Below are 12,895 nucleotides of genomic sequence, written 5' to 3' on the forward strand. Positions count from 1 at the left end.
TTCTAACTTTAACCCTCAAACTTATTCTGCCTAGTTCCCTTGTTTGATATAAATATTCATTGAATTTATTACCATTTTTACCATATATTTTAGTTGACTGCTCTGATTTGTCTCCTGTATCTTACTTGATTGTCTGTGTTGCATGTTTTGATTTTCAAAGCATTTTGTGAATGTTGTTAAGGCTTTTATTTCTAATATCTTTTCAAATTTGTTCCATGAAAATAATCCCTTCCTTTACACCCACTGTTCCACCGCTCGCTGCAGCTCGAGCACACCAGCTCACCTGCAGCTCTAGTCTGTAAAACTGTGACAGTATCTGGAGTAATTCAGACATAAAAATTGGAAACCGATTGATTGGTTCTGTAGGTTTATTAGATATGAAACCTTCGAAGTCTGAATCTGTGTTTTTTAGATTGCCATCAGTGCTCTGTGGTTTAAAGTTGGAAATAATCAAGATACAAAAACGGAGAGAGAATGTTTAAAAATCTCTAACTTCACTGTGTCTACTTTGGTTTGCAGCTGAGCTAGAACTTTAAACTTTACGTCCAACGAGTTAAACGCTGAACACTTTTGCAAACTCTTGTGCTGTGAAGCTGCAGGTTGGTATTGGGGCTTTCATTAGCTGGTTGCCCTGCAGCAGAACTAATGCAAACACACTGTCCATGTGTCTCCACCAGAAGGACCTGGAGGGAAGAAGTGACTCAAATATAGTAGTGAGGTTCAGCCCAGTGCCAGCTTGTGTTTGTGTACTCTCAGCTTCAAAGCCTCCTGGTACTTGTGGTCACTTTGAAAGGCATGAATAACACTGACCAAACCAAAGTGACCGCGGTTCATTCTGTCCTGGCCGAAAGGGCGAGTCCCAAATGCCAGGAATTAACGCTCTGCCCATTTTGTTTTTCTTTGCTCTGCACATCTGCAACGTTAAGGTTTTTCTTTTTTCTGGAGCGAGATAAAGCAGAGAGGAGCGAGAGGAGATGAGGAGGAGGTGAAGAAACAGAGAGAGAGGTGGAAGCCGAGTGCCCTTGAAACCATAAAAACCCAACTGAAATGAGAAATGACATTCCTGAGAGACAGCAGTGGTGGAACAGAGCGAGACCGTCACCCGATGACAGACGGCTGCAGAGATGGATGGAGAGTGGACAGAAAATTAGTGTACACACAGCTGCAGAGGGTGGACCTCATCATCTCCGGTGGAGTCGCCGAATAAACAGGACAAGGCTATTTTCAAACGCTCCGACGCAAACTGGAAGAGCGGCTTAAAGTGACAAACGCACCAAGAGTTCAGATTATTAAAATGACCCTGAACGACCGCCTCCCTCTCCCCCGGTGTTTACCTCACAGCAGCGAAGATCCAGCCGGGTGTGTCTTTATCTCAACAGCATAATTACGCAGAAATGTCCGGTTTCTGAGCCTGTGGTCGGCTGTCAGGCCTGAGTGACTGTCGGCACGCACGGAGAAGGAAACCATTAAACTGTCATTAAAAATAAAATCAAATAAAAATGGTCGACTTACAAAAAGTCCTGAGTAAGAACTGTTGGTGCACAACACCTGTCAAAAGCTGATTACGCTGATAAATCATGTTGAAAAAATGCATGAACACACACATAAAAATAAAGCTAGGACACCTCAAGTGCACACAAGAGAGAAGAAACAATTACGCTTCCATTAAAAAACTAAAAAATGTCCTACTCAAGAAAAAAAAACCTTCGTATGTACATGTCCATATCAAAAAAACGATTACTGTGCCAAAAATAAATAGAAAAGAAATAAAATCAAAAATTTGCAAAAATATGAACAAAAATTTAAATTAACACAAGACAAAATGAAAACAATTACACCTCCTTTAAAAAAGAAAAGAAAATATTCTATAAAATGTTCTAAATCCTGCAGATATACATGAGCAAAAAATTATAAATAAAACCCTCACAAGAGAAAGGAGAAATATTAAAGCTCATTTAGCATTTTCTTCTAAAAAAAATAAAATTGTGCTATTTCAAAAAAGTTATGAGTGAGAACTGTTTATGTGCACAATGCATGTCTAAAGCTGAATACACACACAAAAAAACCAACAACACAAGATTGGAAAAAAAATATGTAGAAAAAACGCATAAAAATAAAATTAAGACACCTCAAGTGCACACAAGAGAGAAGGAAATCATTACTCTTCCGTAAAAAATAAAAAATTGTCCTACTCAAGAAAAACCATGAATAAGAACTGTCTGTACATAATCCATATCAAAAAACTTGTCGATTACTGTGCCAGAAACAGAAAATGGAAAAAAAATAAGAAAAAAACTTGTGAAAAAATAAAAATACAATTTTTAATTAACAAAACTCCTCACAAGAGGAAATAACTCTTTAAAAAAAAATGTAGAAAATATAAATTTAAAAAAGACAAAAAATTGATAAAAATGTTTTAAATCCTGCATAAAGAGTAGCAAAAAATGAAATGAAAACCCTCATGTAAGCACACAAGAAAAAAGAGAAACATTTAAGCTCATTTAGCACTTTGCACTAAAAAACAAAACTGTCCTATTTTAAATAAAGTCATGAGTAAGAACTGTTTATGTGCACAATCCATGTCAAAAACTGATGAACAAAAAATAAAAGGATGGAAAAAAGTTGCATAAATATGAACATAAAAGTAAATGAAGACGACTTAACACACAAGAGACGTTAAACAGTTCGTATAATTTAGCACCAAAATTTTTTAAAAACCCTTAAAAAAAAGTCAAAAACAAGAACTAAGTATGTGCACGATCCTTGTTAGAAACTGATTACAATAATAAATAACAGAAAAATGAGAACATACATATATGAAACATGAATAAATGTGTACATAAAAGCTACATTTTAGCAAAAAAAGCCCATTGATGTGCAACAATTGTCACTTAAAAAAATAGTCACACAACTCATGAAGCTACATGAGTGAAAACCTGAGACAAAAAGAAAATGCTAAAGTGTCCTATTTAAAAAATAAGTGATGAGCAAGAACTGTGAATGAGCACAATTAAATCAAACACACTAAAATAAAATGATGGTATTAATTGTGGTTACAAAAAAATCTATCAAAACCATAAAACATTAACTTTAATCATTAAAATAAATATGAAAATGTGAGAAAGTCACCATGAAAAAAAGCCACAAAAACACACAAACTCACCCAAAATGTTGCATCTACAGCTGGGCAGTGCAGATGTAAATTCATATAACTTAAAAAAAAGAATTATGCTGAAAATAAGAAAAGTTTTGAGACAATCACGACTCCAAGAAACCCACATTTCCTGACCTAACTACCCAATTAATCTGACATGGATGTACAAAATGTCAGAAAACCACAATTCACTTTTACGAAGATAAATAAAAACTTGTGTTCTCTTCTGTTTGTATAAATATGCAGCACAGATGTTCACAAATCAAACTCTGCAGAGCAAAAACCCACAAAACCAAATAAACCAAACACCAGAGAAAGTTTTACTGCAAGCATATTTTTAATACAAAAACAGAACAAAAAAAATTGTTTATAATTTTAGTTTTTTTTTTCGTTTTACTTTTACACAAGTGACTCCTGTAACACCGTCCCTCCGTCACACAGCGTCAGGAGGCGGCGACTCGTCTCCTTCACCCGAATCCCCCTCAGAGACAATAAATAAATAAAAATCACCTTAAGATGTCTTCTTTCTTACTGTAATTTCATTAGTTTCCATAAACTTCATCTCTTACACTGAGATAAACACAGAGACAACTCGGCCCCGCCAGCGACGGGACATTTGAAAAAAAGCCTAGAAGAAGAGACGCTGAGGAAGAAGACCCACTCTGATTGGTCCGCTCCGCCCAGCACTCCTGTCATTCATATTTGTAGTTCTCTGTCTACACATGAAGGGCAAACCCCTTTGGTCAGGAAATCGTAGTCATTAGCATCAAAGAAACTTTAACAAACAAGGCGACCTAGTGAATAATGTCATGTTACAATGGAGTAGAAACACACGTTTACACGCACATCATGTCAAAAAAAGAGCGGAGTGGAAATCTTCTTGGTACAAAAATCACAATTTCTTTAATACTAAATCACTCTCTGCTGAACGGTGATATGACATGAAAATAAATAGATCTTTCTCTCAAAGCTAGAAAACAAAACTGGATTATAAATTAACCAGAAAACAACAAGAGAAAAAAAACAAAATGACATTCGCAAATGAAAATTTTGCATACAGTGACTCAAGTCAATGACCTCTATTGTTTCCTGTAACAAAGACACACACCATACACGCCGCAGTATGTCAGAGTGTGTGTGTGTGTGTGTGTGTGTGTGTGTGTGTGTGTGTGTGTGCTGCTGGGTTGCTCAGGGCAACACAGTAGGTTAAGGTGGAGCTGCAGACAGTTAGTGCATGCTGGTCATGGAGCTCTGCGGACGCTAACATCAGGTTGTCGTATATTGTCAGTAATGTGCTGTTAGTTGAGTGTCGCTGTAAAAATAGTCCTTTCTATTGCCAGTCTGTGATGTTTGTGTGGGACTGTTGCGCCGGCATGTGATGAAACCACACCGCCCTTCGCTGAAATGTACACAGGAGTCCGATCCGGCGTAGCGGCGGTCGGAGGAGTCTGCTGCGGTGCTTCAGTGTGTGAGTGTTTGTCTCCACATGCTGCCTCTGAGATGTTTCTGTCCGGGAGAAGCGACATGGCAGTCGTTGCATATTTTCTTTTTTAACTCATCGCTGAGGCATCTGGCCAACAAGCCAAAATAAAAACCCACAGTTCTTTCTTTTTTCTTTTTTTTTTCCTGAATGTTGTTTGAGCTTCTTCTTTTCTGTGTGTTTTTGGTGGCGTGTCCTGCTCCCTGCTCTGCCCGCTGGCCAGAGTGTTTGTATAAATCAGTCTGAGGACTGAAGAGTGGAGTAAGGCAGCATCTCGTCGAGTTGTCGCTGGTCGGAGCAGGAGGCCGGAAGGCAAACTGGGGTCGCTTCTTAAAGGGGAACGTCGCCACCGACCCCGAAGACTCAAACTCTTCTTGTGCAGGTTCAGTCGGTTCAGAGATCAGGGAAAGACTGAGAAGATTCATTCAGCTTCTCCTTCTGTCCCGTTAGAATCAGTCTTAGTGCACAGGTTCAGTAGAAGCCCTATGGTGGTCCAGGTTGGAGGTATCTGCTGCTCCGGCTCCTCTGCAGGGTTTATTTCTTGGCTGACCCCGGGGTCTTCGGGCTGGGGGCCTTCTTGGAGATGGTTGGGATCTTGGAGGGTTTGGCTCCTCCACCCGGTCGCCTCGGGGTGTCCGAGGTGTCCGAGCAGACGGAACGAGCGTCCTGCAGCTCGGAGGCGTCCGAGGCGTCGCTGCCTCTCCGGCTGCTGGCCCTGCTGCCGGCTCGACTGCCGGCCCGGCTGGTCGGACCGCTGGCTGTGGACGCCGCTCGCTTTGGATCTGAAGGAAATGAAGGAAAAAACGTGAATAGAGGAATAAGAAGTGTCCATTAACCCACAATTTCTTATCTAGTTATTCAGTAAATCTGACATTAATGGTGGAGCAGCTCCTCCCGGTCCTGTAAGAACCTTCAGAAACTAAAATGTGTTTTACTTTTGTCCGGAGATTTCAATCTGAAGGGACTTCTAGGTTAATAAAGGGTTAAACGATAAAATAAATACAATTACACATAAAAAGTCAGAAAATTGGAACTTAACATTTTAGATGTTGGAACTTTTACTTTAACATTAACAGCCGCTGCTCACTTTGGATGTAAAAAGAGGGTAAAAAAGTGTAAAATATTCCACATTTAGCTTTAAAACAGTGTAGCTCAATGATGAACGCCTCGTTCTCTGGTCAAAACTGAAATACTTAAAAAAACAAAAAAACTGTCTACTCCTTCACACAAGTATCGTATTAATTAGCATATTAATCTATGAAGTCCCTGCTTCTCTCTTCACCAACACCTCAGTGCAGCTTGAGCACTTCAGCTCACCTACGTCACAAACACTGTAAACTACAAAAAGTTATAATATTGGAGTAAATCAGCCAGGAATCATCTGCAGCATTCTAAAAACTAGTGATACAGAAAGAGCCTCCTTGCAAAGTCAAAGGATAGGTTTGTTACATAAGAAACTGGGGTGGAAATGCTGCAAAGTGGTGCTTATTTTACTTAATATGTCTTTTAGCTCATAAAAAGCATCATGCAGACACGTTAACAAGGTGGAAAAACTAGGTTTTAAACAATATCAGCTCATTGATATCAGCATTCAGCTAACAGCACAAAGCACAGTCTCATAGAGCTGCTACCGGAGCTGCAGATCGTCATGTTTAAAAAGATAATTGGTGAAAAGGTCTAAAAACACATTTTATATCCCTTAATTAACAAACTGTGTCTTCAGTATAAAGTCTTCGTCTCACCAGTCCGTGATGGTTTGCTGGTGTGTGTCGTTCCTCCGTTCTCTCCGGTCAGCGAGCCTCGACTCGAGTGGAAGGTCGGCCTCTTTAGTTTGGACCCAGATGCTGCCCCCTGCAGGAGCAAACAGGGAACATCAGCCGAGGAGAATTTTACTGTTACTGATCGCTACATCATGGTGGACAAACACAGAGTTTAACGCTACAGAAACACAAAAACGTCACATTCACATGGACACAGAAAGATCTACAAACAAATATATGACAACGAATGGATACTAAACGCACAAAGAGACTTTTTACACACAAATATCCACAAATTCTACTATTTGTTTATGAAAGTTCTGTGCTAAACTTCATAAAAACTACATAAATATCTAAACGCATGTTGCTGCTACTAATTACATTTATTATTAACTCTTTCAACCTCAAAAACTGCTGGTGGGTTTGAAAGGAGTGTTCTCTTTACTAAATGACCAACATTACACAAATTAGTAAAAGCAAGAACTGTACAAACAGAGAGAATTGTCAGATTATGAACCCTGAACTTGACAGAAGCAAAAAACACCCAGTAAATATTTGAGGTTCAGGCTGTAAATCTGTGGTTCTTCATTGTTTGCTCTATAAAATATTGAAAAATATTTGTGACAATTTCCCAACTGGAGATAAATCTCATCAAATTGCTTTCTTTTATCCAATCAGAAGTCTAAAACCCAAATATATTCAATTTACTGTCACGTAAAATATCTGTATGTACTCAAAAATTTCTGAAAACATAACTAAACTTTAATCTCAGATTCTGTGACAATAAACTTTCTTTCCAGTCAAACCTGTTCTGCATGCATCAGTAATGTCATTTATATGTTATCAAATCTAAACGTCTAAATATCCTCTATCACACCAATCAGAACATGAGGGACATGAGGACTGATTGTGGAGTGGATGTGTTTTTGTACTTGCTACACTTGCAGCTCAAGCACAGTTTAAGGTTGAAGCAGAACCAGACGACGGGCTTGTTGTGTCTCTAGTTTTGGACCAAGCAGAACAGAGCATGTTTTAACTTAAAGGCATCAGTTCTTTTCTGAATCAGATCCTTTGTTTACATGCACTGTCACACTGTCTCAGAATCAGAGAGCTTTAGTTGTGTTGGGACACTTGGAGGTCATTAATCACCAGAGAAGTCTCTGTCATGGTGCCCGTTGCTAGCTAAACCTGCACAAAGATCTAAGCACGGACTGGCCCATAGTTCGAGTCACTGCCTGCTCATGTCATTGTAGTCTTAAACAATAAGAAGCTCCACCTGGTGGAACAACGAGGTACTACAGCTAATCTAGAACACATTTTCTGACATGTACACTACCGTTCAAAAGTTTGGGGTCACATAGAAGTGTCTTGATTGTTGAAAAAAAAAAAAAAGCATTTTTTTCAATGAAGATAACATTAAATGAATCATAAATCCAGTGTAGACATTGTTAATGTGGTAAATGACTATTCTAGCTGGAAATGGCTGATTTTTAATGGAATATCCACATAGGGGTACAGAGGAACATTTCCAGCAACCATCACTCCTGTGTTCTAATGCTACATTGTGTTAACTAATGGTGTTGAAAGGATCATTGATGATTAGAAAACCCTTGTGCAGTTATGTTAGCACATTAATAAAAGTGTGAGTTTTCATAGAAAACATGAAATTGTCTGGGTGACCCCAAACTTTTGAACAGTAGTGTATGTAAAGAAAACTGGATATTGCTGCCTTTTGGAGATTGTAGTGTAGATGCAGGAATGCAGTTTTTTTCTTAATACACTGTGGATCAAATACACTGGATTGATTTTAATAACTTTAAAGAACTGAAAGTGTGTATTACTGAAGAAAATGGTATCGGACTAGGACTCGGCAGACACAAAATATTCAATAACTCTGATTCGATCACCCCTAAAACCGACACTTTATGACCCATAGAAGTGTTGACAATCCTCATGTAAATAAACAAATATAAGATTGGTTTATTGCAACATTTGCAACACATCAGCACCACTTAGACTCTGTCCTCATGCTTGGTGCAGTTTTACTGACTGCAGCAGAAGTGTTGCAGCAGCAGCTCCACAGTCAGTCCACATGTGTTGTTTGTTCAGTGTAGCCACGACGTTAGACTTTAGCTTCACCACATCTTTCAGCTACAGTTCAAACATCAACACCACCAGCTTCCACATAACAGCAGCAGTTTCCTGATGTGGCGGCGTGCAGCACCCAGGAGTGTGCGTTAGTGCATTAGCGCGCTCAGTGGGGTGGGGGTGGGTGGGACGGGGAGGTGGGTGGGTGGGTGGTGGTCGGGGTGAGTGTGTTACCTCGTGCCCAGGAGTGGTGTGGCTGTGACCGAGATCTGGGCAGCAGTGGCACTTGGTTGGCGTTGGAGTTTTACTGTGTGCCAGCCAGGGCTTGGCATAGTCGCGAGAGGGAGTATGGGAGGACTGAAGGGAGGAAGGGAAGGAGTGAAGGGAGCGAGCAAGGAAGGAAGGAAGGAAGGAAGGGAGGAAGGGTGCAGGAAAACAGGGAGGAGAGCATAGCAGCGAAGGGAGGAAGCAAATGAAGGGAGGATGAGGGAGGACGGGGAGGTGAGTTATGGAGGGGAGGGAAGGAACCGTTGGACAGTGAGGGAGGGCAGCGCAGTTTGTTGTTGTATGAAAGCAGATTATTCCATTTCCATTTTTTGTTTTTTTTAAACATAGATCCCAACACAGCGGGGGAGGACGTTTTTGAAGCAGGTTAGCAGGGTGGAATGACAGGAACGAGGGGAAAAGGCCAAAAGATGAAAGAAAAAACAAAGAACAAAAAAAATTCACAGTTAAGGATGTGGTGATTCTCGACAATAACAACAAGAGGATGACAACAAATGAACAATGCACAACATAAACCCATAAAAACACAAACACACACAGTCACAAATGTGCAAACTGTCTCTTTCACACACACTCATACTTAAAACTGACAGTTTTGCACAGTATTTACGAGACAAACAGTAAGATGAGATGATGACAGTAACATGAACAAATACCAGCAGGTTTTGACTGTCTGATAATGAAGATGATTCTATTTGACGTTACAGCTTCTAACACAGATGGCTTTGAGAGTGAGTGGGCTAAAATTTTCCACAATATACAAAAAATAATTTCCACCTACAGGCACTTTATTATTGTTATTTAGGACGGACTAAATCTATACAGCAAGTTTGAGTTTTATGAGTCTGAACATGTTTAGTGCTGCACTTCTACAACATTGCTGGACTCGATGTTTGATTAAAAAAGTATCATACTTGACACAGGAGAACGAGATACGCTGTTGTTTTCATTCCACTTAAACCCTGTTTGTACATTTCCCTCAGTGTTGCTCTTTCTTATCATGTCATTTATTAAGAATTTACGATATCGGAAAAGCGGATCAAAGAGTCTTTGATTATGGGTGAAATGAAATATATATTTAAAAAAATTGTCATGCAAGTAAAAAATTAAACATTTCAGGCTTTTATTTTTAATTGTTCCCGTGACAATTTTGTTCAAACAGCCTTAAATTAAAAAAAAAAAAAAAAAGTGCTGAAAATGGGTCAAAGGACAACAAACAAAAGCGTCAGATAGTACTTCATATATTGATCTAAAATTTCACTCCGTCAAGGAATGTGGCGGAGTTACGTGACGATCGTCATACGTTTGTCTTTCCGTTTGTTAATCTGTTCTTCCGTCTGTTAGCAACATTACTCAAAAATGGACTAATGGATTTGGATGAAATTTTCAAGGAAGGTCAGAAATGACACAAGGACCACCTCATTAGATTTTGGCAGTGATGCAGCTTATAGTCTGGATCCACAGATTTGTTAAAGATTTCTGTATCATTGTGAGATAGCGACACAGCATCACTCTAACTATGACAACAAGTGAACACTACATCAGCTGCCTGCTGATGATCACGATTGCAATTCTACTACAAATCCACCACTGCGGACTTATCAGGACTGAAACGACCCATAATTTGACCTTTAACTTACTAAATATAGTGATAGTTGGCTGTATGTTGAATCATATTGTGCTTCTATACCTGCTCTGTCATTGTTCTATTGTAATGGTTGGACATAAAAAAACACAAGGTAATTGCATGATAAGAAAATAAACCTTCAGTAGCTGGGTCTAAGATATCTGATAAGTCATTAAATGGAGCGGTAACTCACCCTGGATGAAGCTGAGGCTGTCGGAGTGGCAGGGGCCGAGGGAGCAGAGGGGAGGGAGGCTCCGCTATGGGAGGCCGAGGAGGAGGATCTGGTTGGGGAGGCATTTCTAGATCCAGGTTTGGAGCGTCGGCCTCGGGATCGGAAGGCAGCAAGGCCCTGAGAGGCTCCTTCAGGAAGGATGAACTTCTCCCTGAGCTCCAGGTTGGTTCGACCGCGGGCTGCAGACAGAAACAGACAGAGAAAAGGCGAAAGTTAGTTTTTCGGGTGGCGTCGGCTCACAGTTTTCCTCCAGCGGGGGGCAGCAGAGGCAGCGAGCAGAGTGAGGGAGAGAGTCAGTGCTTCCTTGGCTGCAGACATCAGGTTTGGTTTGAGAGTGCACGTGAGCAGAGCGAGCGTTTGGAGGGTGGAGGGTTCAGGTTTATTAAGGGCACTTTGGATGAGTCTGTTTTCAGGGGAGACGTGAGTGAGGGAGTGTTTGAGTGCAAAGGTAGGAGGGAAATAATTCATCGATACGCAACGAAAGTCAGCAAGTTGTGTGTGGACACAGTTTGGAGAAACACTGTCAGAACTCTTTTTACGTATTTGTTTATTCTTAAGCACAGAAAAAAATTCTGCTCTGATTATTCCACCAACAAGAGACCATTAAACAGCTTCTAACAGTAAGATGTCATTTATGCCTGTAAAGGAACAGTGGAAATAAACTTTTTCTTTTTGCTGCTGAGAATTAAAAACTCAGTCACAGTTTAGTCCAAGCAGCACAACTTTATCGTTTTAGTTTTTGGAATAAAGGAGAAAACAATTACTGTTTTCTTACATTTTAGCTGGCAACAGACATTAAACTGACACTGATTGTTGCTTTTAATTCTCATAATGAAAAAAAAGTGTATTTCCCACAATGTGGAACTATTCCTTTAACCTACATGACAGGTCTCCTGTGTTTTGATGTGAAAAATGTCATTTCACTGAGTGACACACACACTTTCATTGCGTATTTGCTTCAAACGTCTGAGAGCGCTGGGAGCAAAGCACAGCCTCTCTTCTCTTTCAACAAGATCTCCATTGTAAAGGATTTTTAAAAAAACTTCTTGCTGCGAAGGAGCATCTCAGCTCTGCGCTGTATACACACTATGTGTATAAATATATGTGGGGTCATGCCTGGTTTACGCTTAGCGGGAGAGAGCCCAGAGATTCAGGGTTTCTCCCTTCTTCAAAAGACACTCAGCAGCATTCTTGGACAGAAAGTAGTGCAGCAGCCCCAGCAGACAACAACAAGCCTGGAGAAGCAGCCACAAAGAGAGAGTGGAGAGAACTAAAGATCCACAAAGAGAGAGAAGATACAGACTCAGAGAATGGAGGAGAAATGGGATGAGAGGAAACAGAGTGGAAAAGAGAAGAGGGAAGAGGAGGCTGCAGCTAGCTGAGCAGCGGTGCAACTCCGGGCCTCACGGCCATCGTCCCTAGCAACCCAACAGCCGGGCCAGTCAATTAAACGGGTGCACCCTGCAATTACGTCCCCCTTCAAAGCCAGCCAGCCAGGTGCACCCTGTAATTGTGTCTCCCACCAACCAGCCATCACATTTAAAGGAGCCGCGTTGGAAGCCAGCATTAATAAAACCCAGGCTGGCCACGCCCAGGTCTCACACTGTCTTCTTCTCTTATTAGGTCAAACATGTCCTAGAGCTTTCACTTTATGTAGACGTTTTAAATAGAAAGTAGCAATAACAAAAAGAAGAGTTGTGTTTATTCATCAGTCTCTGGGAATGATATATGTTGGTTGTGTTTGCGGTGACATGCAACGTCATTATTATTAACCCTCTGAACCCCAAACCTACCAGTCGGTCAAAAAATTATCACAAAAATTAAACCACATATTAGAGTGAAAACTGTAAAAGCAGAAATATTCCCTGGATTTTTTAAAATTTTATGACAGTTCTCAAACTAATAATGTGGGACTTTGGGTTTTATTTTTAAAAATAACCAAATATAAAGTTAAAATCATAATATTTAAAAAAAAATCACTTCATTCTACTCGACTAATTTTAATATTTGCCCAAAATAAACCTTGTCCTTTGATAAAATAAAACTTCTGCATCCCTCATCGCAGCTGTGAAGCTATGAGTGACTCAGCAGTGATCAATAATCACTTGACAAAAAAATCAGGGGCGTTTTAGCGAAAATGCAGAGAACATGGAAACAAACTGAAAATATCAGTAAGCAATAAAACATCTATAAAATGTGGAGCTATCATTTATTGCAGTATTGGTATCACATGAGGACACTTGGAAAAACATGATGCATGTTGATTCTA

General features: G+C 40.0%; 1 protein-coding gene across 21 annotated transcripts in view; it reads right to left on the bottom strand.

Moving 5' to 3' along the window:
* Positions 1 to 3,467: 3,467 nt before the first annotated feature.
* macf1a (microtubule actin crosslinking factor 1a) overlaps positions 3,468 to 12,895 on the bottom strand; it is a 335,093-nt gene continuing 325,665 nt past the window's right edge. For 20 of the 21 annotated variants that reach the window (XM_055017589.1, XM_035945394.2, XM_055017581.1 and 17 more), the window contains 4 exons: positions 10,588 to 10,805; positions 8,717 to 8,839; positions 6,377 to 6,485; positions 3,468 to 5,416 (listed from right to left, as the gene is read on the bottom strand). In XM_055017589.1, the coding sequence (XP_054873564.1) occupies positions 5,169 to 5,416; positions 6,377 to 6,485; positions 8,717 to 8,839; positions 10,588 to 10,805 (698 nt within the window). In that variant the 3' untranslated portion in view covers positions 3,468 to 5,168. The remainder of the gene's footprint in view (positions 5,417 to 6,376; positions 6,486 to 8,716; positions 8,840 to 10,587; positions 10,806 to 12,895) is intronic. The other variant, XM_055017578.1, reaches the window with a different exon arrangement.

Source organism: Amphiprion ocellaris, chromosome 15 (genome assembly GCF_022539595.1).
Source record: "Amphiprion ocellaris isolate individual 3 ecotype Okinawa chromosome 15, ASM2253959v1, whole genome shotgun sequence".
NCBI classification, from domain to species: Eukaryota; Metazoa; Chordata; class Actinopteri; family Pomacentridae; genus Amphiprion; species Amphiprion ocellaris.